At 41.6% G+C, this 27,292-nt stretch overlaps 7 protein-coding genes across 10 annotated transcripts; 4 read left to right on the plus strand and 3 right to left on the minus strand.

Moving 5' to 3' along the window:
- Positions 1-110: 110 nt before the first annotated feature.
- On the plus strand, positions 111-2,544 carry BDCG_01514. 2 transcript variants are annotated; one of them, XM_045417023.1, is made up of 3 exons: positions 111-555; positions 615-2,474; positions 2,522-2,544. In XM_045417023.1, exons 1-2 carry the CDS (start codon positions 415-417, stop codon positions 1,947-1,949), a joined length of 1,476 nt encoding a protein of 491 aa, XP_045279623.1. In that variant the 5' UTR covers positions 111-414; the 3' UTR covers positions 1,950-2,474; positions 2,522-2,544. The 2 variants fall into 2 exon arrangements, with proteins under 2 accessions (XP_045279623.1, XP_045279624.1); XM_045417024.1 differs by having other exon boundaries at positions 618-2,474.
- On the plus strand, positions 2,474-4,624 carry BDCG_01515 (the record flags this gene model as incomplete). 2 transcript variants are annotated; one of them, XM_045417025.1, is made up of 2 exons in its annotated part: positions 2,474-2,873; positions 3,190-4,409. In XM_045417025.1, the coding sequence occupies exons 1-2, from the start codon at positions 2,606-2,608 to the stop codon at positions 4,407-4,409; spliced, it is 1,488 nt and encodes a 495-aa protein (XP_045273955.1). In that variant the 5' UTR covers positions 2,474-2,605. The 2 variants fall into 2 exon arrangements, with proteins under 2 accessions (XP_045273955.1, XP_045279625.1); XM_045417026.1 differs by lacking the exon at positions 2,474-2,873 and adding an exon at positions 2,948-3,080 and having other exon boundaries at positions 3,190-4,624.
- A 638-nt stretch (positions 4,625-5,262) lies between these two features.
- Positions 5,263-5,801, minus strand: BDCG_01516 (50S ribosomal protein L29e; the record flags this gene model as incomplete). The annotated part of the gene is made up of 4 exons (XM_045417027.1): positions 5,263-5,298; positions 5,392-5,494; positions 5,652-5,703; positions 5,795-5,801. 4 exons carry the CDS (start codon positions 5,799-5,801, stop codon positions 5,263-5,265), a joined length of 198 nt encoding a protein of 65 aa, XP_045273956.1.
- Positions 5,802-13,950: 8,149 nt separating this feature from the next.
- On the plus strand, positions 13,951-16,024 carry BDCG_01517 (ATP synthase subunit delta, mitochondrial). The gene is made up of 6 exons (XM_045417028.1): positions 13,951-14,514; positions 14,610-14,632; positions 14,782-14,912; positions 15,031-15,119; positions 15,225-15,314; positions 15,412-16,024. The coding sequence occupies exons 1-6, from the start codon at positions 14,383-14,385 to the stop codon at positions 15,442-15,444; spliced, it is 498 nt and encodes a 165-aa protein (XP_045273957.1). The 5' UTR covers positions 13,951-14,382; the 3' UTR covers positions 15,445-16,024.
- BDCG_01518 (uncharacterized protein) lies at positions 15,527-19,410 on the minus strand. Its single transcript, XM_045417029.1, has 3 exons — positions 18,782-19,410; positions 18,329-18,693; positions 15,527-18,245 (listed from the first exon to the last, which is right to left on the minus strand). The coding sequence occupies exons 1-3, from the start codon at positions 18,930-18,932 to the stop codon at positions 16,554-16,556; spliced, it is 2,208 nt and encodes a 735-aa protein (XP_045273958.1). The 5' UTR covers positions 18,933-19,410; the 3' UTR covers positions 15,527-16,553.
- Positions 19,411-19,613: 203 nt separating this feature from the next.
- BDCG_01519 (cystinosin) lies at positions 19,614-21,858 on the plus strand. Its single transcript, XM_045417030.1, has 4 exons — positions 19,614-20,110; positions 20,209-20,226; positions 20,356-20,794; positions 20,952-21,858. Exons 1-4 carry the CDS (start codon positions 20,070-20,072, stop codon positions 21,363-21,365), a joined length of 912 nt encoding a protein of 303 aa, XP_045273959.1. The 5' UTR covers positions 19,614-20,069; the 3' UTR covers positions 21,366-21,858.
- BDCG_01520 lies at positions 21,420-27,139 on the minus strand. Of its 2 annotated transcripts, none has more exons than XM_045417032.1 (4): positions 25,311-26,659; positions 23,422-24,955; positions 23,100-23,297; positions 21,420-23,000 (listed from the first exon to the last, which is right to left on the minus strand). In XM_045417032.1, the coding sequence occupies exons 2-4, from the start codon at positions 24,705-24,707 to the stop codon at positions 22,883-22,885; spliced, it is 1,602 nt and encodes a 533-aa protein (XP_045279626.1). In that variant the 5' UTR covers positions 24,708-24,955; positions 25,311-26,659; the 3' UTR covers positions 21,420-22,882. The 2 variants fall into 2 exon arrangements, with proteins under 2 accessions (XP_045279626.1, XP_045273960.1); XM_045417031.1 differs by having other exon boundaries at positions 21,563-23,000; positions 25,324-27,139.
- Between the last annotated feature and the right edge of the window lie 153 nt (positions 27,140-27,292).

Consider the following 27,292-nt stretch of genomic DNA (forward strand, 5'->3'; position numbering starts at 1 on the left):
CCAATTGCTTATCGAGCGACAAATAAAGAAGAGCACCAAAAGAAAAAAAATTCATCGCGATAATCATCGAAACAGTGGTATCTGAATTGTTACTATTTGAATGATCTTATCGTATGTACACGCCATGAATATCATTTGGGAGCAGAATTTGGAGGTTGAGGACAACATGACATAAGCAATGACATAATGGGCAACTAGCTTGAGAAGCTTGCGCGCTAGTCTGTTTTTGGAACGCTTGAGCTCACCCGTGTGACGACAAAAAGGCTTCATTGTCAGCAGCGATATTAAACACCAACATACATAAGTGGACGCCTTTCATCAATTGCCCTTTGGCAATTCTTAAAACTAGTATCATCACAGCATCGTACACAACCATATTACAACTTGGTTTAAGAACTTTTGTGCTTTGTCAATATGGAGGTGGCTTCTTCCCTTCACCCGCAGCCTACCAATGGCACAAATCTCAATCCCAGCATGATAGATTCCTCCATGGATATCGACATGGACCTTGATCTAGGTCCTTTACCAGAACCAGAACCAGAACATGTTGGAATTGTTAGTATAATTCACACTGCTCTACTATCACTGTATCTTTCTAATAGCTATCTGTATAGCAGGCGCAAGTTCCATCAGTTACGGCAGAAGAAGCAGTGGCAAGCTCTCACCTCAACGAGGAGCCTCAGTTTGAAAAGGTTCACATCCGGGGAGTTGATGAACTTACCACAGAGGATCTAAAGCGGTACTCAAGTGAGCATTTCGTGACAGAAGAACTCACCCGGATAGAATGGATCGACGACACGTCTGCAAATCTGGTGTACAGCTGTACCGACATCGGGCTACAAGCGCTGGCTACATTTTCACAACAAAATCCCGAGGAGGACCCGTCGCCATTACATTCATTGCGACTACGGACGGCGAAATCCCTATCTACACACCCAGAGTCGGTTTTGCAAGTACGAACAGCGGTGAAGACAGATCGAAAAAGGCAACGAGCCCACGAATCTAGTCGTTTTTATCTTATGCATCCAGAGCATGATCCCCGCGAACGAATGAGGAGAGAGTTTGCCGACAGACGGCGTAGCGGTCGGCGGGACGATAGTGAGAGTGATTACACCAGAAGACGATTCGATGACAGGGAACATAGACGAAGACGGGGTCGTGCCAACGAAGAAAATCTCAGCGAGAGTATGTACGATGATGACGGGGGCCGGAGTAGAGAGAGGAGCGGCTCAAATGAAGGCAGGTTGAATGGAGATAGAGGTAGAGATAGATCGAGACGTGATAGGCGAGATACGATTGAACTTTTTCCTGATGACGGCCCTGGCTCGTCAGGGCGACTTCGGGATCGTAGCGCTTCTCCGCTTAGAATGGAATTCGACCAAGACTCAACGCTAGATAGCCGGGAACGGACCCGTAAATCATTCAGAAACCGCTCTCCAAGAAACAGCCGAAGCAGAGATCTAATGTCACGGGCTAACGAATACGCTACTATCGATGACGGCTCTGGGCGTCCTGAGCTATTCCCGAATAAAACAACATCCAGCTACCTCAAAAGGGAGCTTTTCCCCAAAAAATCCACCTCGAGCAACCATCGCCGTTCGGATGCGTTCGATGCTGCGGACGAAACCGCAGATCTATTTCCTAAACACATGCCTGTTCCATTGATGGATGGCGCCAGTGGTGGCGAGGCATCCGGCAGATCAACAGGTCCGGTTGAATTATTTCCAGATAAAAGTGACAACAATGGTATGAGCATTCATGTTGCTGCCTCGGAGGACCAGGGGATCTCTATACGCGGTGCTGCCCAAGGAATATCTATCAAAGGTGCTGCCTCCGTTAGAGAGCTATTTCCTTCCAAGTATAACAGCAATGAGGGGAAGGAGCTGTTTTCTGACAAGCTTCAAGGCCGAGGGGGCAAGCGTAGGAAAGCGGAGGATATGTTCTCCTAAGGGAATTGACGTTTTTGCTCTTTATTTCCTCCGTTTGCTCGCGATGATTTGATGATAGGTCAGATGTTTGGACAGATAAATATATTTTTATTAGTTTTGTTCCTGTCTCTTCCTTTCGCTTTGGGTAGTTAACTATCATATTCCTTCTGGGTCAATCTGACATGAATTTTTTAATAGAGAGGGTATATTATTAATTTTTTTATTTGTATTTTGGCAATAAATCTCTCAGTTCTCCAGTATGGACAGTGGGTTGTGACGCCATTTAGTAGATACAATAGTTATTAACAAAGGCAGCACGGGGTGCTTCCAACTTCCAAGCGTGAACCTCCATTCCCAGAATCAAAGACTCTTGTCGGAATCATACGCAATTTTCAAGCAATTTTCAATACTATAATTACGTGGTGGACTTCTAAGCCAGTGGTGGAAGATGAATCTGGCATTTACCAGACTCATCAAGCGCCTAGCTGCCGAGAATACGGTATAAATATACAACTATTTCGCCATGTTCCGCTTCATCCTGTCATGGTACGGCTTTTTTGCCTCCCAAGCCTCCCCAGACTGATCATCTCTAGGAAACAAGCCAAAGTTAAAACGGGAAGATGCAAATACTGTAAAATACAGAGAGCACTGCAAGAAATTTCAAAAGGGACTCTCCAATGTCCTCATCTCCATCTCCCCGTCCGCCCTCTTTATCACCATGCGTCCTCGTAGCTCGGTTCCTCAGGTCCAACAATTACGAGCAAACACTAGCAGCATTTCTCGAAGAAACGGGCCTGCCGCCCGACTTAGGTCTCTCGGCTTTGGAGCCAAGGAGTGAGGATTGGACTATTGAGAAAATTCTGGAGGAAAAGATGGTTTTTGATAAATCCCTGGAATTTGAAAGAACTGCCCATGAAGAAGGGCAGGATGGGTGGAGCATTCCTGGTGAGTTTTTCTTTTTCTCTTCTCTCTCTCTCTCTCTCTCTTTTTTTTTTTTTTTTTTTTTTTTTTTTTTTTACAAATTTCGACTTTAAGGAATATTTTATATATCCTCGAAATTTTCTTAATACCCAGATCTTTCCGGCTAAATGTGCTTTATATTCTCGGTTTGCACTCTGTCGCGCCTTGATATATGTTACTGCTGGACGGCAGGTCAGTTTGTTATCCTTATAACGACTCGACGATCCCAAGCTTCATCCCTAGAGTAGAAGAGGCACTCATCTACTTATGTCAGTAAATCATGTACTAAACCAGACCCTAGCACCATCGACACCAAACATCATTGAGACTCCAAGCAAGTCGAACCTAGTCACCGTCACTGTTCAACCCTATATAAAATCATCAGAAGATGGCCATCCGGAAGAATCGTCAGTGATCATTGCTTCGGGGGCGGACAAGCGCGTGAGTCTCTATGAAGTTGACGCCCCCTACTCTGTCATATCTACATTCAAAGACCTAGTAGATTCCCCTCTTCTTTCTGGCACCTGTCTCTACGATGGCGCATACCGAGCCACGACAACGATGTCCGGGCAACTATTGCTATTCCAAGGACAGAAAATTATAGCATCCAGAAAAGATCATACCAAATGTGCCGTAGCGGTGGTGGCGTTCCAGGAAGAGCAGCCGATATTCCAAACCACGTGGCTAGCGACGGCGGGGTGGGATTCGAGAATATATATCTACCGCATCACAATCCCAGATGTAGGTGCGCAGCTCACAATCGGTGAACCGCTAGCGGTTATCAAAACGGCCACGGTACCGGAGTGCATTCTCTTCATGCGCAGCCAGGGTACGGGGGATCTAGTCCTTCTGGCCTCTGTAGCTGATTCAACAAACCTATACTATTACCTCGTCGAATCGCCCCTTAACAGGCTCGAAAGAGGGCATAGAACGATCAACAATCAACCGCACGAATGCCCACTTCTTGGAAAGCAGGATCTATCACCACACTCGAATGCATGGGTTGCGTTCTCCCCCGCCTGTTTTGCTCTTAGTCCGCGAGACCCAACCCTTCTTGCTGTCGCGACGTCAAGCCAGCCGTATATGAAACTCATATTTGTGCGGATTCTCATGCCATCGGCATCACCATCTACACCGCCTGAACGTAGGCAAAGCTCCGGCCAGCGGGTGACACAGGCATTACGCGCGATGGCAGATCTTGGCATCCATAATCGAGAGGACGCTGCCATCCTTGCTCAAGTGAACACGATGGCGCCACAAACAGCATATTCTACCCCGCAGGTTGTTTGGAGGCCCGACGGGTCTGGGGTTTGGGTTAATGGAGAGGATGGGGTGATTAGGGGTATAGACGCTAGGACGGGGAAGCTGGTCGTGTCTTTGACAGGAGGACATGAACCTGATACCAAGGTCAGGAGTATCTGGGCAGGTTGGGTTCGCTTGAATGACGGAGAGAATGAAGAACGGCTGGTTAGTGGTGGATTTGATAAGAAGTTGATTATGTGGACGCCAGAGCGTAGATAATGAATCCAAACCTGAAAAACTTTGTGCATAATGCTGCTCGGGTAAGACTACTTTGGCTCAAGAGAATAGCCCGAGTTTGCCATTAATATATTGGACACTACCAGAGCGCAGGTATCGTTGATATGTGTGTAGATTAAAAGTGGAGATGGAAACCGATGAAATCAGTGTTTTAAAAAAAGTAAACATATAAAAGAAGTAATAATCCAATTGCAAAACATTATGGATAATATAATATATACGTAGTATGTAGCACATCTGTCCATGCACCTTCGCACCATGGGGAGCAAGGAAAAAGGTGTTTGGTAATTAGACGGCAGGGGAATTCGATATCGGCACGAAAAGATAATAATCCTTCAGCAATTGGGCATGGAGAAAAGATCCACTGCTGTACACACATATGCCTGTTTTGTCCCACTAGAGGAAAGGGACCATTCAGAGGAAACGCGCTTACCGGTCGCGAGAACCGCTGACAGCCGCAATGAACCGAAAACCGTCGACAGATTTGTGAAAGTAGCCGGAGAAAAGGAATGGTATTTAGAGACCAGGGTACAAGGTTCAGTTCCGTGGCATTGTGAGCGAACCAAGCTGCCTTCGAATTGGGGAGAATAGTGTCATTCCAACTGCCACCGCTGATCTAAGGCATGGAGCACGACACATACTCCCGAACTCACATAGTTATCAGCTTTTTGGACAGACGTGGAATGAAGCTAGAAGAAGGAAATTTCCGCAGAAAGGCTTAAAGCATTTTCAGGGTTCTCCGATTTTCGAAGCCAGGCTAAAGATCTATCGACATAACACATGGAAGTATAAAACTGGACCGTGACCCGGGAAACAGAAAACAAAAAGAAGTCGTTTATGCGGATTCTCTCTTGCCCTCCCTCATCTCCTTCTGTAATAGTGTGTCAGTTGATGATTTTGAACTGGGTCAGGGAAATACATGTCCTTCATGTGGATGTGAAGTGTCATGAAATCAAACACGTACCAGCGCCTTCATGGTACCATGCAGAGCATGTCTGTGGTTCCGTCGGAACTTAGGATCTGTGCCCCTGAGGGAAGGATAGCGGTGGGTCTTTGGCTTTTTGATCCTGTTAAGAAGAAAGGTCCAGAAATCAGCATTTTGTCCCTTCGCGATGTACCAAAGTAGAGATCATCTGCAGGCAACTTGTAGCTCGAGCTGTCACAATATTCCAGAGGAATATCGAATGCAACATATATGAAGCGGGAAACAAAATGTTCACGTACCCGTTCCGGTGGGCTTTCTTGTTCACCGTTTTCTGCGAGCTGTTCTTGGACTCTGTTACGGAGCGAAGTTGTCAGTACGCAAGGCTCAGCATGCAAATAATGGTGACAAATCTGACAGAGGTAGAGACACGGATGATACATACTGGCCATTTTGACGGGATTGTCGCAACAGAAGCGCTGTTGGAGTCGTAGCTGTGTTGACGGAGGTTGGACTGCCAAATGCTGAAGATGCGCTCGCTTAGGGCGGGAGATTAGTTTGTGTGGGAATGGATGGTTCTCGCTTAGTCACGTGGGCTCTCTCAGCATCCGTCCGACTCTGCGCAGGAAGCAGAAAACTTGACCTCGCTAAGTGCGCCACTTGACCTCGTTACATAATCATGACCCCGACCTCGCACAATACAGTAATAATCAGTTGGTAATTGACTTTCAATCTTTCAATCCACTCATAGTCTCATTGTAAGAAATCCCGCTCCTCGCGGATCCTTTACCCCTATTCCTATCTCTCATGTAACCAATAGGGCTAGCGGCCCTTGGCTACACACAACTATATAGACTGGAGTTCATGAATACTATTCACAACTCAGCTTGAATACTATTATACATTTAATCTCTATATTTATCTTTCTACTATGAACACTTCTAGTAGTTAACAGTATATATCATGTCAAGCTGTAAATATCTGAATAATTGTCTGTAAGTACTTATTCTTACATTTCAAGCTCAGTCAGTCAGCAATTATCTGTTATAACTGAAAGAACTAGAAACTTATATACTTTAATCTCTATAAACTCTACTGCAGACACTTAGAAGCAGTTACTCAAATCATGAATAATCTCTGTAAAAGAAGTCTTAGAGAACTTATCAATTACTTACAGAATATTATTCTCTATATCTGTGATAGAGAAATTCTTCAAATTCATAAATAAATCAATCTTAGTGAAGAATATTCTTAAGTATCTTTCACAGAACTAAGCTATTTTTCTATAAGAAATACTTACTGTCTGTAAATACTCTTAAATCAAGTCTCTAGACATAATCTTCAGAGATACTTATAAACTGAAAAGAAACTTTCTCAAGTTATAATTACTTAAGATTATCTATTGAATCATAATCTATAAAAGCTTTTATAAGTTTGTATTTGAAATTAACTTATAAGTCTGACTGTGTGATATAAAAGATAAAGAAGCTGTTATTTATATAATAACAGATCTCTATTATACTGAAGTTAAGAACTGACTGAATTATCTAGAGAATAATTATAAGAGATTCTGATAATCTATTCTCAAGACTTATTTAGAGAATAAGTTAAGAGACTCTGTGAGTCAGACAGAGAATATCTGAGCTGTAATTATTAATATTAGAAAAAGAGATGAGAAATCTGATAAAGACTACTTACAGCACTTTATAAAATTATAATATGAATTGAGATCTGTGAAAACAGAGCTCTGAAATAAGATCTGAATAATGATATTTATAAAGAAGCTGAATAAAGATATATAGAATAAGCTTATTAAGTAAGACTCTAAGTTCTTAACTCTGAAGAAACTGATAACTCTTATTTATTACTTATGAATTACTGTGAGAGTCACAGACTTATAGAGAGTGAACTATTAACTGACTCTGTAAGAGTCAGAATAACAGAGAACAGATTTATCAGAAAAAGATAATAAAATATAGAGAGATTTATATCTGACTGCTAAGTAGAGAGAAAGAGCTTTATAAGCTTTTATAAACAGAGTGTATAATAGAGAGATTAAGAAAAAGAGACTCTACTTTATCTGTTCTAAATCAGAATATCTTCATATAAACTATTCAGATAAATTAAAATAGAAATTTGAGAAGTTATAAACAGAGTCAGTAATAGTCTTTTTAAGAGTTTTAAAGCTAATATCTGAATCTGTTACTTCTTCAATGAAAATACTTACTTATAGAAAGAGACTGCACTGCAGTACTACTGCTCTATAAGTATAAGAAGTATTAATGAACTCAGAATCTCAGGTCACTGTGATATCTTTAAAGCTTATGAAGTAAATGAGCTGAAAGATAAAGATTGAAAACCTGCTCTTATAATAAGTAGAATATGAGAACTCAGATCTGAGAGCTGAGAAACTTATAAGAGTCATTTTTGAATTACAAGATCTCTCTGAAATCTGAAGAAGATTTGTGAAAACTATGATTATCACAGATATTATAGATAATATGTATTTAAGACTTATATAACTTTAAAGACACAATCTGCACATAGCTGTCTATAAGTCAGGTTTATACTTTTAATCAGTGTTGACAGACTCACTTACAGAGATAGAAGCAGTTAATACTATAGAGTTAATTAGAGAAGATAAGCTCATCTATATAATAACTTTATAAGTATCTGAGAATCTCACAGTTATGAAAACTGAGCTTCAGATATTAGAGAAATACTGAGATCTTATAGAGATGTTCAGTTTAACTAAGATAGCTGAGCTTTCTTCTCACTATAAGAAGAATCTGATAATAAATTTAATAGAAGAGTAGAAACTCTTCTGAGAATTAATTTATAAACTCTCTTATTATAAGACAGAGATCTTACAGATCTATGTGAAGAAGAATCTAAAGAATAACTTTATTTAATCTTTATAGACCTCTGTAAGAGCTTCTGTGATATTTGTAAAGAAGAAGAATGAAGATCTTAGATTATATATAGACTACTATGATCTGAACTTCAAGATAATAAAGAGCTGCTACTTTCTGTCTCTGATTGAGAATGTAATTAACTATCTTATGAAAGCTATTATATTCACATAACTGAATATGATTAATATATATACACAGCTATAAATACAGTCTGAGAATGAATAAAAGACTGTCTTTAAAACTGCACTGAAATTGTTTGAATATTTAGTAATGTCTTTTAATCTGATTAATATCTCTGTAGTATTTCAGTCTTTTATTAATAAAACACTTCACATATATCTGAATGTCTTTATAATAATATATCTGAATAATGTGATAGTATACTCTGTAAAGAAGAAAGAACACACTGAGTATATGTAAAGTATGTTAAAGATCTTAGATGAGACAGAACTGTATATTAAGCTTATAAAGTGTAACTTCAGTGTCTGTTAGATTAATTTTCTAGAATATATAATTACTATAAATAATATTCAGATGAAATCTTCACAGATTAAGACTATTCTATTATAACTAAAGTTAACTAGTATTTATAAGATTCAGATCTTTCTGAGCTTTGTGAATTTCTATAGACAGTTTATCTTTATATTCATGAGAATCTTCTTGACTCTTATAGATATACTGAAGAGTGAAAATAAGAAGAAGTCATTCTATGAATGAAGAATGAAAAGATTATTAAGAAGAGAGAACTGTGAGAACTTTCTTATCTCAAAAGCTTACAGAGTCTTTATAAGATTAAAATAGATATTCATGAATACAGTGATACTGTTTCACTTTAATCTCTTACTCTTAATTAGATTGAAGACAGATGTCTTCTTCTTTATAATTTTAGAAATAGTTTTATAACTACAGTTAAATAAGAACTGAGTTTCAGTGATCTTTTTCTTATAAAAGATATAACTCACAGAGATTAACTATGATATTTATAATTAGAAGCTTTTTATAATAGTGAAATTCTTTCATCACTGATATCACTACTTTAAGAGTCTTATAACAGTGATTACTATTAGAACTGATCATAATAGCTTATAACAGTTTACTTTAATTAAGAAACTCTCACAGTGACAGATTCACTGAACTCAGAGACTAAGTGAGTTCTGATTTAAGATAGAATATATTAAGAGAACTAAGAACTCAGCAGATAGATTCTCTCACAGATCAGACTATGTTAAGAAGATCAGAGTAACAGACATAGAGAGACTAGAGAAGATAGAAAAGCTTTATAAGATGCTCAGACTGAGTGTTATAAAGAGATTGACTGAAGAGTCTCTCAATCTCTTATAAGAGAAGAGAGAAGAGAAAGAGAAGAAGTCTGTATAACTACTTTCTATAACACTGAGAGTTAACACTCTGAGAATCTCTGTGAGAATTCTTGAAGAGAGTATCTATAATCTGAAGAGTTTGTGAGCTTTGAGAAGCACTGTAGAAAATCTGATATAAGAGAAAACAGAGTATAAGTCTTTATAAAATCTTCTATTCAGATTGTCTGAACTGCAACTGAAGAATGAATATACTCAGTATATTTAAAAACTACTCACAGCAGAGATCAATTCTGCAGAAATAAAGAATTAAAGAGATTTAAATAATCTCTTATAAAGAGAGAGCTGAATTTATGTATCTGTAAATGAGTTTCTACATGTAGAACTTATTAAAAGGTATTATAACTCTTCTCTAGTGAGTTATTTTATAGATACTAGAACTTATAAGTTGCTTATAAGAAAATACTTCTAATCAAAGATGTGAGAACTTGTAAAGAAGATAGTAAATTCTTATACTATTTATCAGAGTTTGTGAGTAGTATGATTCAGATTATATGAAGAACTTACTTCTCTATTCATCTTATAAAAACCTTAAAAACAGCTAGAAATGAATGCTCTTGTGAGTCTCTCTAAAAGTAAGAATATATATAATACCTGCTTTGACAGTGTGCTGATAATAGTGAATTACTTTATCAAGATAGCACACTTTATACTCATCTATAAGAACTTGAAGTTAAAGAATTTAACTTATATCTTTATCTGTGATGTGATCTGATTGCATGAATTATCTGTGAACATTGTCTTAGATAAAGAATTAATCTTTGTAGAAGAGTTCTGATCTAATCTGATAACTATACTGAAGATCTCATAAGATCTAAGTACAGTTTTTTATTAACAGACAGATAATCAGATAGAATATTTGATAAGTATATTAAAACAGTATCTGCAGTGCTTTGTCAATTATAATCAGAATGACTGAGTGTATTGATTATTACTTACAGAGTTCATGTATAACAACTTAAAACATGTCAGCACAGATAAAACTCTCTTTGAAATGCTTACTAAGACTTATCTGTGAATAATCTTGATGAACCTGTGAGAGTACACTATAGAGTGTGATAATGCCTGTGAATGAGCTGAGAGAATTCAGAAGATTCAGAAGAAAGTCTATAAATTCTTGAAAAAGACTTAAGAGTATCAGAAGAGATACTATGACTTCAAGCATATTATAAAGAGTTTTAAGAAAGATAATAGAGTCTGACTGAGTCTAGAAAACATTATTATATAAAGATCTAGTAAGAAGCTGAATCTCTTGTGAATAAAGTCTTATAAGATTGTGAAGAAAGTTAGTTCACAGTTCTACAGATTGAAACTGTTATCTAGTTTACAGATATATAATGTTTTTTATATCTCTTTACTCTGTGAATATAAGAAATTCTTAGAAGAGAACTCTGTGACTCATCACTCTGTCTACAAAGTACTAGAGAGTGAAAGAGAATATCAGATCAAAGAGATTATTAACTCAGAGAAGTGAGATTGTAAGCTCTGATTCAAGATTCAGTGATAAGAGTATTCTGATAAGATGAATAAGTTTACTTAGAAATTATCTGAGTAGATAAGATATCTGCAGAAGCTGAGACATGACTTTTATACTATGAATTTTGATAAGTCAGAATAGTGCAGTCTTTGCTAAGAATCTGATTGTGATAAAGATATTAACACTGTCATTTGTAAATTCTAGTCTATAAGATAATGAGTTTCTACTGAGATGAACAGTCTGCAGTGTATATAAGAAAAGAAGAAAATATATTCTTATTAAAGCTAAAAAATAAGAAAATAAACAGAGCTATGAATACAATTTAGAGACTAATAAAGAAAAAATAAAGAAAACTCACACTTACATCATTAATACTCATGACACTTAATTCTCTTATAACTACTAATTTTTCTCTTCAAAGAAGCAGAGAGTATTATATCTGTAGTACAGATAATTATTACATTTGATATAAAGACTGTCAGAAATACACAGACTTCAGAGAAGCTGAATATCAGAGTATATATAGTTATAGCAGAATCTTAAAGACTGATTATCTGCATATATAATCAGATATTTCTTATGAAGCTGTGTCTACTCTCTCAGTTATACTGAAGTATTCAGTCTAAAAATAATGAAGATATGAAGAGAGAGCTCATCTACTCAGATTAACTTTTATTATGAATTCATGATATTTGTATTGTCTTAATTACTCAGATTTTGTGAGTATCTGAAGACTTATCTTTTATTAATAATGAGATTGCAGAAATGCACTGCAGTGTGAGAATCATTAATAGAAAACCTAGACATATTTGTATATACCTGGTCAGAGATTGTGTGAGCAGAGAGAGAGTAATTATAGGTCTATGAGACTGTAGAAGACACTGACAATATCAGAAGCTTTACAAGAACTGTCAGCTAGAGTCTGTAAGAAATTACTTATGAGAAGACTTATAGCAAAGAGAGAGACTGCACTGCTTAAAGTCAGAAGCTGATCTGAGAAAGAAATGAAGTGAGCTGCTGACCTGAAGATCAGATGCAGTGACAGAGCTGAGAGAAATGAAGATACAGTTGTGAGTGACAGTGTCTCTGCTTTATCAGCTGATAAAAAGTAATTAGAGAAGTTATAAAGACACTCACAAGAAGCTCAGCAGTGATCAGATATTATTTATAAAGATATTGAAATTAAAAAATTTTTATTCTTGAGAAGTTCTTGAATTAATATATGAATATTGTCAGAAACACTCTCTCTCTGTCATCTGAGTGAAAATACTTTGTGAATAAATGAGAATACTTACAGTTTGTGAGAATGAAAGCTGTTATAGAAAAAGAGAAAAGAAGATGAGATTCTATGAATAGATCTGAAATATTTATACTACTCTAGAGAGATTTGTTTACACTATAAGTGATTCTATAGAATAGTCAGATCACTCTAGTAAATAAGAGTGATTATGAATTACAGATCTGAATCTTTCTATATAACTATAAAGAGTGATTGCAGACTGCAGATATCTTGATTCTATAATTCTATAGAGTTAATAAAAGAATGAAAAATTTCTCACAATTCTACAGTATCAAAGAGCAATGATTTATAAGAATAAATGAAAGATTAACTTATAAATATTTCTCTTTGATAAGAATAATCTCATAGAGAGTGATTCATCTGTAAGATAAATCTATGTAATAGTTATATAAGAATCTTGTGAAAATGATTGAGAGTCAATCAGAACTCTTCTATATAAAAGATATGAGATGAATCTGTGTAGTAGTTAGAGAAGAATCTGTAAATTACAAAGAATCTCATGAAATAAGAAACTGAGTGACAGACTCTTTTCTCTTTATAATAATAAGAGATTTTTCCTCACTGAGATTTTTTATAGATGTGAAGAGTTTTTAGTAAGTATTACTGCAGTGCTGAGCTGACTATGAAGTCACTCAGTGAAAGGCTTCACAGATGAAGCCTTAGAGAGGAAGAAGTATATAAGAAATCTCACTTCTCATGAATTCTTTATCTCTATTTCTATCTCTTACATAATCAATAGAGCTAGCAGCTCTTGACTACATATAACTATATAGACTGAAGTTCATGAATACTATTCACAACTCAGCTTAAATGCTATTATACATTTAATCTCTACATTTATCTTTCTACTGTGAATACTTCTAGTAGTTAACAGTATATATCATATCAAGCTGCAAACACCTGAATAATTGCCTGCGAGTACTTATTCTTACACTCATTCATTCAGCTCATCAATCAATCAAAGCATGTATAGCTGATTCATAATCAATTAAATGAATAGATAAATTCATATAGAATATAAAGAGATATTTTACAGAATTTTAAAATATATCAAGATAAAAATATTTAATAATTGATTTTAAATTGATTTTAAATTGATTCTAAATTGATTTTAAATTGATTCTGAATTGATTCTGAATTGATTATAGTAATAAAAATAGATTTAATCTATATATTTAAGTAATTAATAATTGATTGAAAATCAGTTGATAATCAATTCAGTATAAATTATATAAATACTTACTTTATTATTAAATTCAAGAATAATTTCAGTATTAAATTGATTTTAAATTGATTTTAAATTGATTTTGAATTGATTGTAGAATTGATGATAAATAATTGAGTGGTTTCAAATTACAAGAAAAGATGTATTGAGCGAGGTCAGGTAGTGGCACAGGCCACATTTGCGAGGTCAGCTTACATAACGAGGTCAAGTGGCGCACTTAGCGAGGTCAAGTTTTCTGTATACACGACTCTGCGCCAACAATGACAGCAACAAAATGTATGATAAAATTCAATAATCAATGCTTGCATTTTGCACCTAGAAATGATACGGATATGTAAAGAAACCAAGTATAAGAATAACTATTTACTGTCTCCTGAGTGTTGTAACATAAAATCACCTGCAATCCTAACATTTTGAGAGGCACTCTTTGTGCTCACCAAGACTTTGTATAAACGCCCCGGGGTGGATCCCGATCTGCCCGGACTCAAAAGAAGTATCCAATATATCTGTAACATCGACATCTAAGACCATAGACCACGATCTTTGATTTTAGAATTATTTGCATCGTGCAAGCATCTAGGCGAACGGAGTCTGCTCTTTCTACAAATCACGTGTCAGCCTAGCCGCATTCGTCCATCTATCCCGAACTAACCAGCCCCAGCTTTCCAACGACCTCAACTTCTGCTCTGTGCAAGACACGCCTCTCCATCTCACATTCCTCTCCTTCCTCCAATTGCACAATGAACTCTTTCCGATTCGCACGGGCTGCTCTCAGAGCAAGCCCCTCTGCATTCAGAGCTCCGCTCCAGCGGAGAGGCTATGCCGATGCCGTGGCAGATAAAATAAAACTTTCCCTTGTTCTCCCGCATGAGGTATGTCTTCTTCCTCCATTCGCGATGCCAGAGCCCAATTGGATACATTATGGTTCGTCATTGGTGACATTCTGCTAATATTATTTGATGTACAGAGCATCTACAAGTCGACGGATGTGTATGTTTTACATCCCCCGCTATTTCCATTTCTTCCTCACTACTCGTTTTCCCCACTGGAACGCCGGAGTCAATGCCAAAATCAAACCAAAAACGTCCTACGTATATAAATCAGAATAAAACTAACCATACGATTTGTCGAAACAACAGCGTCCAGGTTAACATCCCGGCCGAATCTGGTGTCATGGGTGTTCTTGCCAACCACGTCCCATCCATCGAACAATTGAAACCCGGTCTCGTCGAGATCATCGAGGAGTCGGGAGGAACCAAGCAATTCTTCCGTACGTCTAATGAACGTTTTTGAACAATTACTTTTTGAAACGTAAAAGGAGAAGGGAGAAATTATGCATGTTCGCAATGACGATTCTAATATTTTACCTATTTGTTTTTGGCATACAGTGTCCGGCGGCTTCGCTATCGTCCAGCCCGACTCCCAGCTGAGCATCAACGCCGTCGAGGGATTCCCCCTGGACCAATTCAGTGCAGAGGTGAGGAGAAAAACACCCCACCCCTAAAGAACAGCTCGTCTGCAGACATCCATGCATGAATCCAGCGCAAAGGAAGCTGATTTAAAATCGATACCAAAAAACCAGGCCGTGAAAGCGCAGATTGCCGAGGCACAAAAAATTGCCAACGGCAGCGGCAGCGAACAAGATATCGCTGAGGCAAAGATCGAGTTGGAGGTACGGAAAGCAAACCCCACTTGAATAATAATCCCCATATCTGCTGCAACCTCGGAGAGAAGCCACACAGCTAACGTGATTATTTGATTGAATACAGGTGCTGGAGAGCCTGGAAGCTGCGCTCAAATAGATCCGCTTTCTGTACATAAAATAACATTTCCCACCACCCTACCCCTTGTCAAACTAACCACGCCTGGAATTTTTTCCCCTTTTTTTTCCATTATAAAGCGTTGAGCAATGTAGAATTAAAAAATCCAGCAACCACTATCTACTTACATGTCTTCTGTTCAATGACTAAACTTTCAGTTTTAAAAAGCGCTTTATATCTCTATCCTTTGATCTCTCTATATCACTCCTAGCAATCTTTCTAGCGGAACCCTTTTTTTTGCCCTCTTCTCTGTAACTCAGTCAACAGAACAAGTTACATAAAAACTTCTTGTGTTTCATCTTCCGCACGAATTTTAGTAATCTAGTATGAAAAAGCATCACTTCCACTACATTCTTGTTCAGCCATTTATATCTACGCAAATTTTCCGCTCATTTTAATCTCAAACGCATATACATTCTTTTAGATGCAACATATCCTCTCGAAAACTGAATAACAATTGAGTAATGAAAAGAAAAGTTGAGTAATAATACAAAGCACATAAACAGAAAAGATATTTCAATACGAGAGACGCAGAAAGAAAAATGTGAATATAGATGCTGAGATTGATTCTCTAAAGTAGTGTCATGGATCCTGCGCAAAGGAGTTTTTGAGAGCAGTGGGGGGTTGCCAACTTGGAAGAACAGAGAACAAAGAGGGCGAAGATATTCGCAATACAGTGTACGAAAATGTAATGATGAACAAGAATGCCGAGCCAAACTTGGTGTGTTTGGATATCTAGCTTTGATGGGGTATGTAATCGCATCTCTGTATATTTGGAACATGAACGCAAATATATACCTACCAATAGTGGCACAGAATAGAAATAACAAGACTAAATACGGAAGAAGAAAGGCCGGTAGAAGGAATAAAAGCAAGGGGGAATTTGTATAGTTACATTGGAAGTTAGTCATCCAGATCCATAATACGTAAAAAAGAAAGGGGGCGTCAAAAGGCATCAAAAGCGTAGAAAACATCACAAACATAGAGAAAGCTCTCAGAATAAAAAGTCCAAAGATAACATCTCAGAAAGGGAAAAAAGTTGGTAAAGGGGGGGGTTTGCGCAGAATAAACAAACGGATGAATAAACCTTCTCAAGTAAACTCCACATTATGCCTCCCCTGTCTCGACATCGTCCTCCTTTCCGCTCTCCTCCGCTCTCTCTTACTGGCATGACTGCTCAAATCCGTACTACCAGGAGGGGGAGAGGTGAGGTAACTTGAAGGAGTAACACCAGGTATAGGCGGGGGAGGCGGTAATGGGCCAGAGTAACTACTACCACCAGGTGGTGGGACACCGGTGTAGTTCCGGATTGGCGTTGGTGTTGGTGGGCCTATAGTCGATGCTGGCGCGGCAGTGGAAGCACCGCCACCAGCGGCAGCAGCAGCAGCATCCATATCCTCCTGCTGCATGCGTTCCCGCTCTTCGACGCGGCGCCAGTGATCATCCGCTCCCTCATGGCCTGATAGGGAGCTGACACTCCCATGCCGTTGGCGACTAGAGCGGCGAGGATCCTTCCTCTTTGCTCTACGTGACGCAGCTGCTTCCTCTGGTGTTAGGCGGCGGAGCGTGACGCGGCGGCCTTTGTCATTGTGAAATTTTACGTTGATGGAAACGGGCTCGGAGTCGACGGATTGGTCACGACCCCGGCGTCGGCGGCTGGAGTTTGCTGCTGTCGCAGTCGCTGCTGATCCTGCTGATGATCTTTGGGGCTTTTTACCATCACCACCAGCGCCGCCAATTGATGTTACAGTGTCTGATCCAGAGACGGTACGATTATGATGATGATGACGATGGACGGGAGGTACAGGAGGGATATCACTTGGAGGGGGCGCCACGTGGGGGTCTGTACTCTCTGTCATTTCCGTGCTGAATGAGTATCTCCGCCCTGGGGTTCTACGCGACGGCGGAGGTTGGCCATCGCCTGTGTATCTCCGTTGATTTGCGCTCTGTCTCGCTCTTCGCTCATTTTCGATATCCTGCCGTCGAAGCTCTTCGACTCGCTCTTGCTCTTTTCTCTCGCGACTTTTGAAAATTCCTCTCAGCGCGGCAAATGCACCTGCGCCAAAAAGAGCGTTACGGACCCCGTGGCCTCGTTCGCTCTCTTCGAAATACCCGCTGTCAGTATATCCTATGCTTGGTGGGCGGCTAGGAGGCCCATCGTATGCTCGTGGATGGCTAGGTCGTGGCCTCCCTTCCTCGGTATGAGCCAAGGAATCGTCATAGAGACTGTCATGGTGCCCATGTCCATGTCCATGTGCTGGTTCATATCTTCCTGACTCAGTATCACTCTCCCGGTCACGGCGCTTATCAAAGTATTTTTTCGCCAGACCCGCAGCACCCGCAAGGGCACCTATTTGGAGGATGCGTTTCCTCCACCCACTCCCGCCATGGTGGTGATCGCTTTTTTCGTCATCACGATGCGGTCGAGGGGTCATATCTGATTCGTCTATGGAAGTTCTGCTTCGTGACCGATTCCTCATGCGATTTCCAAGCACTCCAAGACCTAGCCCAAGAGCTCCGGCAGTTGCGAGACGGCCGGCGTTGCTGTGACTGTGACCATCTTCAACGATTTCAGGGCCTGACATATAGCTACCACGGCTGTCATAGTCCGCACCTATACGGCGTTCATGGAGGTAGGTGAGGATGAAATAAATGAGGACCAGGGTAAAAACTGCGAGAGCATAGAGGATGAATAGAGCCAATGGCGAACCATAAAGAGCAAGCCCAAGGGGTATTTGGGCAATTCCGAGGAGTGCCAGCGCTCGACCCAGCCATTTATGGAACTAGTCCAAGTCAGCGAATCCATTGATATATATAGACGTGCAAGTAGTCAAGGCTATATGCTAAGTTTTGGAGCTCGACTTACCATAACCTTCAAAGGCATATGGAACAACCGTTTGCCCTTTGTGCGCTTATGTACAAACCAGCCCCAAAAGGTCTGAAAAATGATCATAACATATATCGCCAACCCAATCCCATGATGGGGATTTGTTAAACTCCTGTTAGGTCCGACAGCAAACCATCCTAAAACGAAAACAACAGTCGATAAAAACAGGGAGAGAACGTGGAGCCATATGTGGTATCTTAACGCCCAAAACGGGGATGGAGAATAGAAACGAGCCATTAATATGGCAGTCGGAATGAGGCCTAGGAACGTGATGGCAGCTATAACGCCGTGGGCTCGAATTAAGGAATGGTAGCCGGCCATTTCACGAAATCTGTTCCCCATACCTATTTTAATGATCAGTTCTCTTCTCTTCCTCGTTCTTCTTTACTTTTTGCTTTCAGTATATATTTAAAAGACAAAGCTAAAACCAACCATTATATCGCATCGTTTCGAAATTCAAGCCCATCAAATTCGGCAGAAGGAAGGTATTCCGCTGCGAATCCCATGTTCCATCCCCGACGTTCAGAGTGTTTGACGAGTAGGTACTGGACCCCGGCGGGGCCAGTTGTGGAGAAGGAGACATATTCTGGTTCTCAACTGAGCGATCCAAGGGATAAGGTTAAATAAATTTGCGATGGTCGTCCCTTTTGTCCCCTGCTTTGCAGCTGCCGTTCCACCTATCCTCAGCTCTTTCTATTTTCTTCGTGGTCCCAACGCCGCCGGGGCCCGCAGAGGAGATCTTTACAAGATCCCTCGCCCCGAGGAATGCACCATAAGCCAACCCAAGGAGTATGACGGTCGATACTTCGCAGGAACTGATGTAGCGGCAAATCTGGGCAGATAGCGGTGAGCTCTAAACGAGGGAAATGCCCAATCGCAGCGCAAATCAAAGTGTGAATTGTATAGATAGGTGGTTGAACTCTCCGCCTCCGTCAGTGAGAGGATCAAAAGGATGCGGATGTTTTGAATAGTGAATAGTCGCCACGGTATAAGAGCAAGGGATTAGGGACACTGCATGTATGTATGTTATATGTAGAAGTTGTTATGACAAGTGAGGATAGCCTCAGGGAAACCTGGAACCCAAACGGACTGCTGTTTCCGGCTTAGCGCGGCCAGCTCATAACCAGGACAACGGTACCGAGCTACGGGAAAGATCGCCGTAATTACGGTAAAATAACCGGGCAGATTGGCTTGCTGAGTCAGCAGGTTCGTAGGGTGGGTGGTCTTGTACAAATTTCGCTTTGATACAATAATATCTATCTATGGGCAGAATAATTTACTTAATTTATTTTGAACATCAAATAGGACACAGAGAGCTCATTATCTCTGTATGAATCCTTGTACCATATCATATTTTCTTGTCTATTTCGTTTTGCATTGTCATTTAACTACAGCCCAAGCCCTGTTCCAGCCCTCGTGCAAACTGGGCAAACTCCATGACTTTATCCATGGAATCTGCTGCAACATCCAACATCAACTAACAAGGGACGTGAACCTTGACTTCAAATCTCTACAGACGGCCCTGACCAGGCACCGTCATTCCGTGGAACACTTGTTACCTATATAAGCACCTTTCGCCATGTAGCAGCCCTCTGCTGCGCATTATTCAATAAAGCACAATCTCTTTGCTCCCACCATGCGAAGGTCGTGTATGAAGGACTAAACCCTCTCGGCCTCAATCTCCGTCCCTCTTCCGTCACAGAGCTGCAAATTAGGCGCCATGGGCCCTCAAGGCGAAATATTCATCAGGGCGCTATCACGGTAACTATATCCTCCATAAAATCCTGTAACTAGCGGAAGTAAAAAGGAGAGAGTATGAAGAACTATGCTGATATGATGCCCCATCCATCACACGACAGCCTCCTTGGTTGGATCTAGTATGTCTTCCATCCGGATCCCCACCGCGTGCAGCTGGCCAGCATCACTCCCTGGAACAAAGCCACTTTTAAAACCCAACCAGCAAGCAGAAAACCATACATAGCTAACATACATCCCCTCCTCTCAAGTACCTTCTGCTGGTCCGCCTCCTTCTACCCACAACCAATCTTAAACTACCGCCGACGGTCCACCCAAGGCCTCGCCATCGACTTCCCGACCGTAAACACCCTCGGCTTCATCTGCTACATGATCTACGCCTTCTCCTTCCTCTACTCCCCATTAATCCGCCAACAATACGCCGCCCGCCACCCCATCTCCCCAGAGCCCAGCGTGCGCTTCAATGACCTCGCTTTTGCTGTCCATGCCGTCATCCTCAGCTCGCTGGTCTTCAGCCAGTTCTGGCCGAGTATTTGGGGGTTTAAGGTATCCAAGTTCCAGCGGATAAGTAGGCCTATTGCGGGAGTGTTTTGGGGGTCTATTGTTGCTGTTACGCTATTGATTGTCTTTGTTGCGGCGCGGGGGACGGGGGCTAGTCTTGATCCCGCGGACTGGGCGTGGATTGACGTGGTACGTTCTCCTGTCTCCTTTCTTGTATATTTCCCCCCCCCCAGCTTTTAGTTATCATTTACCCCATTTCCCATCCTTACGATTGATATAACCGGTTCAGTAAGCCCACCAGAAAGGAAAATAAACTAACCAATGAAAACAATCATTTTAACAAAAGACCTACGCCCTCTCCTACGTAAAACTCATCGTAACAATCATAAAATACATCCCACAGGCATGGGTGAACTACAAACGCAAATCAACCGTCGGCTGGAGCATCTCAGCCATCCTGCTCGACTTCTCCGGCGGCATCCTCTCCGTCCTGCAGCTACTTATCGACTCCGCCCTCCAGGACGACTGGAGCGGCATTACAGGTAACCCCATCAAGCTGCTGCTGGGCAATGTTAGTATCTTCTTCGATATCATTTTTATGCTGCAGCATTATGTCCTTTATCGGGGGAAACGGGTGGTAAACAACGCCAGCTGCGGAGGGGATGGAGGTGAGGCTGGGGAGGGTGCGTTCGCGCCCTTGTTGGGTGATCGGGGCCGTGGGGATGGCGGCAGGTCGAGGCTCACGGTTGCACTGCCGTGATGGTAATGCATAATTTCAGTTCCAGGATACCTATTTACCCAGGGTTATCTTGTTTCTCGTCTCAGCATGATCAAAGCGCAATTTACGTCATCTCACGATTTATAACTAACTCACATGCGACACTAGAGGGCTACGCAATTTCATTTTACGCTACAATGTTCCTTTTTTTTCTTTTTCTTTTTTTTTTCGGTCTATCCCAAGCGTTACTTTTACCGCCGACAGCTGACGATAGCAGGATAATGTCCTGGTTTATATATGAAATATAGACATCCGTGGTACTTTAGATAATGGCATGAATGAACATAAACCTTAACTAACATACACGTACAATAGCCCGAAGAGCTATTTAGTTGAGTCATACTTATATTTCTCCCCATTCCTCATCCTTATCGTCATTTTCATCTCTTCATTAGCCCTCTTACCATAAAAAGTTGAAAACCACATAAAACCCAGCAAGGAAATTCACAGCATGAAACTTTTCTTGGGGGGGGGGTATTAACGCAATATCTAGATAATATATGTATATATATATATATATGTACGTATAATATATAATAATAATAGAAGTGAACTAAAAAGAAAACGAAAGAAAAATCGAAGACAAATATATAAACGAATAACAAGGGTCAAACACGCAACAAGGACAGGAATGTAAAGAAATGCAAAGCGTGAAAGCAGAGCAAGATATGCCCCTAGGCGCCAAAACGAAGGAACGAAGAATGATAAAAATCAGCAAGAGGGGGAATCAAGTCATGGCAAAATCAAAGGTCAAAGCAAGTTTAAGTTCCACTAAGCCATCATCTGCTCTGGTCTGTCCGGGGTGATCGTTTCTTGTGTAGCGGAAATAGAATTGAAAGAGTCGTTCGCGGCGTTGATAAAGGGTTTCGTCGGTGGCCGGAACGCAAGAGTAGGGTAAAATAAACAGTATAAAATGTTAAGTATATAAACGGACGTAACTTATGTGCCGCGAAAGGGGGAAATAAAAGAAAAACAAGAAAAATAGGAGAAAAAAAAGGATCAAGATGCCAACAACAAAAAAAGAGAAATAAAAGAAGTTAACAACAATATACGCCGTTTTGCGCCCCTCTTTCGCCCTCCATATGTGTAAAAATAAAATTATGAACAGCGAATGTAAAATATAAAAAGGGCATAAAAAGAAGAATAGAATATAAAAAATATATAACACGAACGAAAGAGAAGAAAGAAAGAAGGAGCAAATGAATTTTTGTATGCACGATACTTGCACCAGGAGGAAAAGTGGGGGATAAAAAATGAATGATAAATGCATGCTTATTGAGAGAGAACTTGGGTTGGAAGAAAAAGAAAAGAGTAAAAGTAAGGATATGTGGGATAGCTGAGAGATTTCCGTCATGACAAGAGTCGAATCAGCAATGAAGGGAAATGAATAAAGATTTTGGGGATAACACGTGTAATAAGAGTCGTCATAGATACGGTTAAAGAATCGTAACGAGAATGAACATATGGTCAAAGCACGAGCAAAAATTGCTCGAGAAATGCTACTGAACTCCGTTGCGGCGTCGTCTGCCCCGCATGCCGCCTTCCGGTCGCTGAGCAAGGACTCGTCTTAGTTCGGGGTCTTCGCGGTCTTTGTCTACATGGTGTACCCGGACATGTCTGTGAGTGATCAAATTAGCGCATTGTTTCCTTACTTTCCTTTTGGTTACTCTCTCTGCTCTCAGGATGTACAAGGGTTTGGAGATAAGTTAGGTTTACCTCTGTAAATTATCCGGGCGCGGATAGGTGTGTTGCTGATCTGGGCAGAATGGGCATACATAACCCGGCGAGTCGTGGACGAGGCCATGGCGTTTCATTTCATTTTTGCGCTTGAAGCCTTTCCCGCCTTCGCCGCGCGGACAGCCTTTTACCGGACAGTAGAATGGACGGTTTTGTGAGTGTACATTTGCGTGTGAACTGTGTTTTTAAGAGTTAGCAAGCCCTGCTTCCCGTTGTCCGTCGTCTCTGTCCCCCCCTCCCCCCCCCCGGGTCCCAAATTGTTCTAATTTAACGTAAAGCCTACTTCCAGAAATGTACGTACTTGAGAAGATATTGTGTTTGAAACGGTTCAGCTTTGCAATCAGGATAATTGCATTTAAAACCGGAAGAATTAAGCGGACCACTAGCTGGCGTGTGTCCGCTTGGATGAATGGGGGGGGAGTCATAGGCACCACCTTTCCCAAGCTCAATTGGTGTTGGATAGCCAGCGCTCGGACTACTGGTGAATTGTGAGCCGTGATCCCCTGGAGAGTGTGAATAAGACCGCCCCTTATCCGCTGTTTGTTGCCAATATGATGGCTGGGCCGGACAAGCCACTGGTGATAGACTAGCAGACATGTCCGTTGAACTTTCCGGAGAAAGAAACGATGGTGATGCTGATGTGAGAGGTGGCGGGATATACTGTTCAGAAAGGCGACGGGGTGGTGGTTCTTGAATATTTCGTGCTTGTGGGGGGAGTGGGTTTACTCCCGGTGAAAATATACGCGGAACCGCGTTTATTGAACCGAGATGACCATTCAATGCGTCTCCTATAGATGGGAGATTCTGACTGTTTTCAGGAGATTTGGCAGAGATAGATTCAGGTCGAGATTGTAATGCGGGGAGTGTTTCTCCCGCAGCGCAATCGGACGTGGATATCGTGTATTTTCTTAACGTAGGAGAAGTAGCCACTGCTTCTTTTACGCACACACGCGGCTGAGATTCCGGTATCGATATCGGTAGTTTTTTAAGCCGAGACCAGTTCGCAATATCTTTATCTATCGGGGAGGAAATCATGGGGCTCTGTAGATGTTGTGGAGAGGCCTGAGGCTCTAAAAAATATGGCGGCCGCGACGGTGCCCGCAACTCTTCGCCAAACGACCTCTCTACTTTCGCGCCTAGTTTCTGGGGCTCCCCTTGCATGTCATCATCCTGCAGAATTAAATTCAAGGCATGTTGGGCTGTTTGTCGCGCGCAGGAGGTATGAACATCTGACATCGAAGTATCCTGGGCATTTCCCGCCTCGTCCACATCACGGTAGTTATCGGGGCTACTAGATTCACGCGGCGAATCGGTTGGTAGAGGTTTCTGTCCAAGCTCATGGGCAAGTTGTGGGTCGGCTAAGGAGCTGAGAATTAGCACGTCGCGATATGCTGGTTGGATTTTCTTGCGACGTCGACGAGGATCCTTACGATCACGCCCCCCAGCACTTCGCTTGCCCGGTGAGTCCGGCTCTTTTAAGAAAGGCGGAGGGGTGACATGGGGTCTATAATCGATTTTTGTAGGTTGAAGGCGAGGAGAAGCATTGCATACATCATCAGAATCGTAAACGTCGTCCATCATCGTCATGGTGGTGATTTCCCCAGACACATTAGAAAATATTAGGCGTCCTTTCTATATATACTTGGGATATATCAGACGGAGATAGCCCTTCTCCGTCACAAGCCTTCCTTCACCTAGTCGAATTCCCGTGTTCGAATTTAGGCGCTTAGAGGCTGTACTATTCGAGTTGATTTCTCAAGCGCTTAGAGCATGTTTAACTGGATTGGTGAGACCAAGGTGAGGAACGATGACGGCGAATAACCAGTTATCTAGGACTGTGCTCCGGACAAACGTCAGTATAAGTCTCAAATAGAAAAAAAGAGTGACCAATACACCACCATATGGGTTGCACAGGGAGTAAAAAGCCATAGCAGAAATAGAAAAAAAGAAAGTCATGGCAGGATGTTAATGATACACGGGAAATAAGGGGGAGAATGTATATGAGTAAACAAATACACGGCTGGCAAGTGGTAGGTAGTGGTGGAATTCGGAGAGCTGTTGGAAGAACGACATGTGGGGGGAGGTTGACCGGGGCAATAATAAGAACTTTCAAGAAGTCGCAGATACAGCTGACATAGAGTGGACCAGGGCAGGCAGATTCGGGGAGGTAGCAAGAAAAGTGGAATGTACCGCTATATCATACCTCCGTCAAGAGGGTGGTGTATCGAGATGAGGAATATACAGAGAGTTTGATATAATATACCGTTCCAGGAGACAAGAGGATCACGGTGGAGGGTAGCCAAGCGTCAAGTGGCCATGCAGCGGTTGAACGATTCGCTCACTAGCATGACGATTTCCACTATGCTCTCCTACTAGGACCAAATAAAGCGTTTCAAGGAGGCTTGCATAGGATCCCGGAGGTGGCTGCGAAAGGGAGGAGACAGCTTGGGGTGTGAAGATAGATAGGCAGATAGATTCCGAAGGTAGAGCGGAGGTTCAGGGGGAGCCACAGCGAAGGAGATGGAGAGGTCCGGGAAAACGAGAAGAGAGGGAGGAGATCGAGTTACTAGGGGATCGAGGGGAACTGTTGGGAGCGTGGGAGTGTTGTGGCCGTTGCGTTGTGGTAGCGGTGGTGGTTGCTCGTATATTTTGTTTTCTCAGCGGCGGCCGAGGGTGCGGGAACCTCGCTGTCACTAGCGGGCGCACTCTAATGCAGAGCCTCACCTGTCGGCTGACTGCACCCGCTTTACCTGGGAATTATGATCAGGGTTCCTTGCTTATGGATGGGCCCAAGCATTGGCAAGCAAATCAAGTTCTTCAAAAAGGGCCTCGAGAGGACAGAAAAGAAAAAGAAAAGAAAAAGAAAAGAAAAGAAGCTTCAAAGTATAAAGAGGGATGTCTGTCCCTTCCGGTTCTTCAACGGTATGTCAACGGTTCGTCAACACCGGTATATCCTGGCTCTCTCCCCTATCTAACTTCTAAACTAGAAAAGACATGAGTCGCTTTCTCCAGCCTGCGGAGTACAGTCCAAATTGGGTCGTTATTCTGTCTAAAACCTCCTTGTCCCTATGAATAGTAGTGGGTGGTGGTGCCCTCAAAAGTTCAGCTCAACCGCCGCTTGGTTGCCAGCCACGCGGTGCAGCCATGCAATGCAAGATAAGAACAAAATTATATTAGAGGGATTGATGTGGCGCCAAACATCGTTGGCGAGACCCAATATATTTATTGTGTGAACATATCGATCTATGCTACGGAGTATGTTTACCTGCCTGCCACAAGCGACAGCAGACAGGACTCCAGGAAACGTCGGAACATCGTACAGGTATCCACCTCCGGATCCACTCCTATCCAGGCATTCGGAGCGTGGCCGGCTGAAAAGTGCGGCTGCTGTGCCAGGTGAGGTAGGCGAGTTCCTCGCTGCGTCCACTACTGGCCGGCCGCTGGTCTTGACAAGAAGGATAAGACCAAATCGCTTCTCTGAACACACATCCAAACGAACTTTCCAATTTCTCTGTCTACGAGAAAATAATGGCTCCCCGCCACCATCTTTATTCTCCGAATGATCATCTCCTACTAGCGATTTGGACTTATGGAGACCGGGGCGGAATAGTGTCCTCACTTTTGCTGTAGAATCAAGGCTTCGCGAACGCTGCGCCACCCCCCCTTCCTGCGGCTCATGCAACCGTCATAATTCAACAAAACCACTCTGTGTAAATAAAATATAAAACCATAGGAAAACCCCTTCCTCTCCTTTTCAAACTCTGGGCCAATCTTCCACGCCCTCCTCTGGAGTTCTCTGAGTAATCACCCAAACCTCCACCCCGTTATTATGATGAAAATGAAGAGCGGTGTTGATCACGGTGACCTGGCATTCCACGCTAAACGGGCAAATGTCTGATGTGGAATGGACATCGTTGTGTTGGGCTATCTTTGGTTTCATAATAATAATAATGGATCAATTATTCTACGCTAACCTTGCGGGATTTCCGCTACAGGGATGAGGTTCGGTCTGAAGGATTTCTCTTGTGGGTTGTGGCTCAGGAGTCAGGACCAAAAAATAAATAAGAAAAACAAATAGGAGACCCGAAACGAAGTTTCGAGGAATCATTCAGCAACACTCATGCGGGGCTTGTTTCAATGGATATGAATAATGCCCTGGGAAATCAGAAATA

This window comes from Blastomyces dermatitidis (assembly GCF_000003525.1).
Source record: "Blastomyces dermatitidis ER-3 genomic scaffold supercont1.2, whole genome shotgun sequence".
Taxonomy (NCBI): Eukaryota; Fungi; Ascomycota; class Eurotiomycetes; order Onygenales; family Ajellomycetaceae; genus Blastomyces; species Blastomyces dermatitidis.